At 38.1% G+C, this 2,500-nt stretch overlaps 1 protein-coding gene across 1 annotated transcript in view; it reads left to right on the top strand.

The window, feature by feature from the left end:
* msps (msps cytoskeleton-associated protein 5) overlaps positions 1–2,500 on the top strand; it is a 31,354-nt gene that overhangs the window by 14,007 nt on the left and 14,847 nt on the right. The window contains exons 11-16 of the mRNA XM_086553027.1: positions 284–477; positions 676–827; positions 1,027–1,245; positions 1,421–1,604; positions 1,787–1,978; positions 2,089–2,325. Coding sequence (XP_086409153.1) covers positions 284–477; positions 676–827; positions 1,027–1,245; positions 1,421–1,604; positions 1,787–1,978; positions 2,089–2,325 — 1,178 coding nt within the window. The remainder of the gene's footprint in view (positions 1–283; positions 478–675; positions 828–1,026; positions 1,246–1,420; positions 1,605–1,786; positions 1,979–2,088; positions 2,326–2,500) is intronic.

The following is a 2,500-nucleotide window of genomic DNA, read 5'->3' as shown; positions in this document are numbered from 1 at the left end:
TCCTCCTCTCCTCCTCTCCTCCTCTCCCCTCCCTCCACTCCTCCTCTCCCCTCCCTCCTCTCCCCTCCTCCTCTCCCCTCCTTCCTCTCCTCCTCTCCCTTCCCTTCTCTTCTCTCTTCTCTCTTCTCTCCTCGCTTTTTCTTTCTTCTATCTTTTTCTCTCTTGTCTTCTTCATTGTTATTGATTTTTAACAGTAATAGCAATTTTTGTGTTGAGTCCACCTGCATTAGCAATGGTAAGGTAGGGATGAGATTTTACAAATATTTTTTCTTCGCAATGACAGGTTTAAAAGGAGGAGGTGGAGTTGGTGGTGGAGGAGGTGGAGGAGGAGGAGTCGTAGAGGAATGTACAGAAGCAGAAATTTCATTAGAGGAGGCTATTGAGAAAGCAAGCCAAGTCCTGCCTGAGGATGTTATCAGTGGTGTCACAGATGCCAACTGGAAGACCAGATTGGCTGCTGTTGAATCCTTTGGTAATGTAAGTATTGTCTGAAAGAGAGTCATTGCCAATTTTGTGCAAATATACGGTTCTTTCTTTCTGTTTCTTTCCTCAGGATAATCTTTGTTGTTTAAATCCTTTTCAGAATGTATAAAGTTTATGAAAATAAAAAAACATAGGATAAATCTTCATTTCAAATCCAACAATACATTTCATAAATTATTTTTCATATCCCAGACTATCCAGACTCTTGACCGGAGTGAAATCCCATGCCAGGCATTAGTAAGGGTTCTGGCACAAAAGCCAGGCTTCAAGGACAACAATTTCCAGGTTCTCAAACTCAGACTAGAAGCTCTCAAAACCTTAGCGGAGAACTCAGACTTTACCCGGTAATGATTCTGTAATGTGTATAAAGTTGATATTAAATATATTTGAAATAAAGGTATACTATAAGAGAATAAGGTATAAGAGAAAAAGGAAAAAGTAGAAGTATAGAACCACTTTGAGAAGAGGGTGTGCACAACATCCTGTCACTTTAGTGAAATATTTTAACATTTTATTTTATTCTTTATTATTTCTCAATTCTAGACGCTCTGGAGAAGTGTGCATACAAGACCTTGTAGAGAAACTGGGAGACCCGAAAAATGGTTCTTTATGTGGAGAGGTTCTGATGAACATAGCGGAGGCTGCCAAACTGCAGTGGGTTGGGCCTGAGGTTATGACCAGAGCTTTTGTACAGAAGAGTCCCAAGATTCAGGAAATGGCACTGAAGTGGTTATCTGATGCCATCACAGACTTTGGTTTTGTGTAAGTTGCCATAAACAAAGCTATCAGTAATTTAGAGATAGTTGATAGTGTTGACTTGGAGAGGTGTCTATTTTCTTATTTGTACATGAATTTCTGACAAGTTGATAATTGATCATTGTTTTATTGTTGTTTATTTTTAGATGTATATATTAACACTTACTATTTAACATTCCAGACTACAACCAAAAGCTCTTATTGGTGACATTAAGAAGGCCTTAGCACATACCAATCCAGGGGTAAGAACAGCAGGAATCTCTTTATGTGGCACAATATACCTTTACATGGGAGCTACACTTCGGGTCTTCTTTGAGGATGAGAAACCAGCCCTTCTTCAGCAGATTGATTCAGAATTTGAGAAGGTAGGTTATAAGATATGACTCAGGTATGTCTAAGACAGAATGAGAAAACCGAGCCTATTGGATTTGCCAGTTCATCATTTAAAAGTAAATGAGAAAAGATTGATAAGACCTCTTCCAGGGTTACTGATCTCTTTAAAAGTTGGAATTTAAATATTTTCACTCATTTAACATTGACACCACAGATGAATGGCACAAGTCCTCCAGCACCTACGAGAGGCCTCAACCGGGGCAGCAGCACAGAAAATGATGACGATGCTGATGATGTTGATTCAGGTCCAGCTGTTATCAATGTCCAAGATCTTGTGCCACGTACTAATATCAGCGATCAGCTGACATCATCACTGTTTACAGAATTGTCAGACAAAAACTGGAAGGTAAGTGTTGGTCTTGTATTGTAAGAAGTTGAAGTTTAGATCTACAGTTTTTCTTTGAAATTCTCCCATTGTTTGGTAATAAATTGAACTTCCTGGTTTTATTCTTTCAGGTGAGAAATGAAGCCCTTCAGAAGGTTTCCAATATAATCTCAGAGGCCAAATTCATTAAGGGTGATATTAGTGAATTGCCTACTGCTCTGTGTGCTCGAATGATGGACACAAACAAAAATTTAGCTTTGGAAGCTCTGCGATTAACTGCATCCCTCTCTGCTGCCCTTGGACCAAATTGCAAGCCTCATACAAGGAACATTGTGCCAGGAATGTTAGCTGCTCTTGGTGATAGCAAGGTCAGTTTGCCTTTTAAGATGAGTTAGTTATGTGGTCACAATTAAACATTAATTATATAGGTTCAAGTTTATATTATTTTATATTATAATTTATTTGTAATTTTAGGAAAACATGATTGATTATATATATATATATGTATATGTATTTAATATATATAAGCCATTTACCCCTCTC

The sequence above is a fragment of the Penaeus japonicus genome, unplaced genomic scaffold, assembly GCF_977035675.1.
Source record: "Penaeus japonicus unplaced genomic scaffold, GWHDUDI00000001_assembly GWHDUDI00000027, whole genome shotgun sequence".
NCBI classification, from domain to species: domain Eukaryota; kingdom Metazoa; phylum Arthropoda; class Malacostraca; order Decapoda; family Penaeidae; genus Penaeus; species Penaeus japonicus.
Note: the sequence above shows the minus strand (reverse complement) of the source record. Positions and strands in the feature narration are given on the sequence as shown.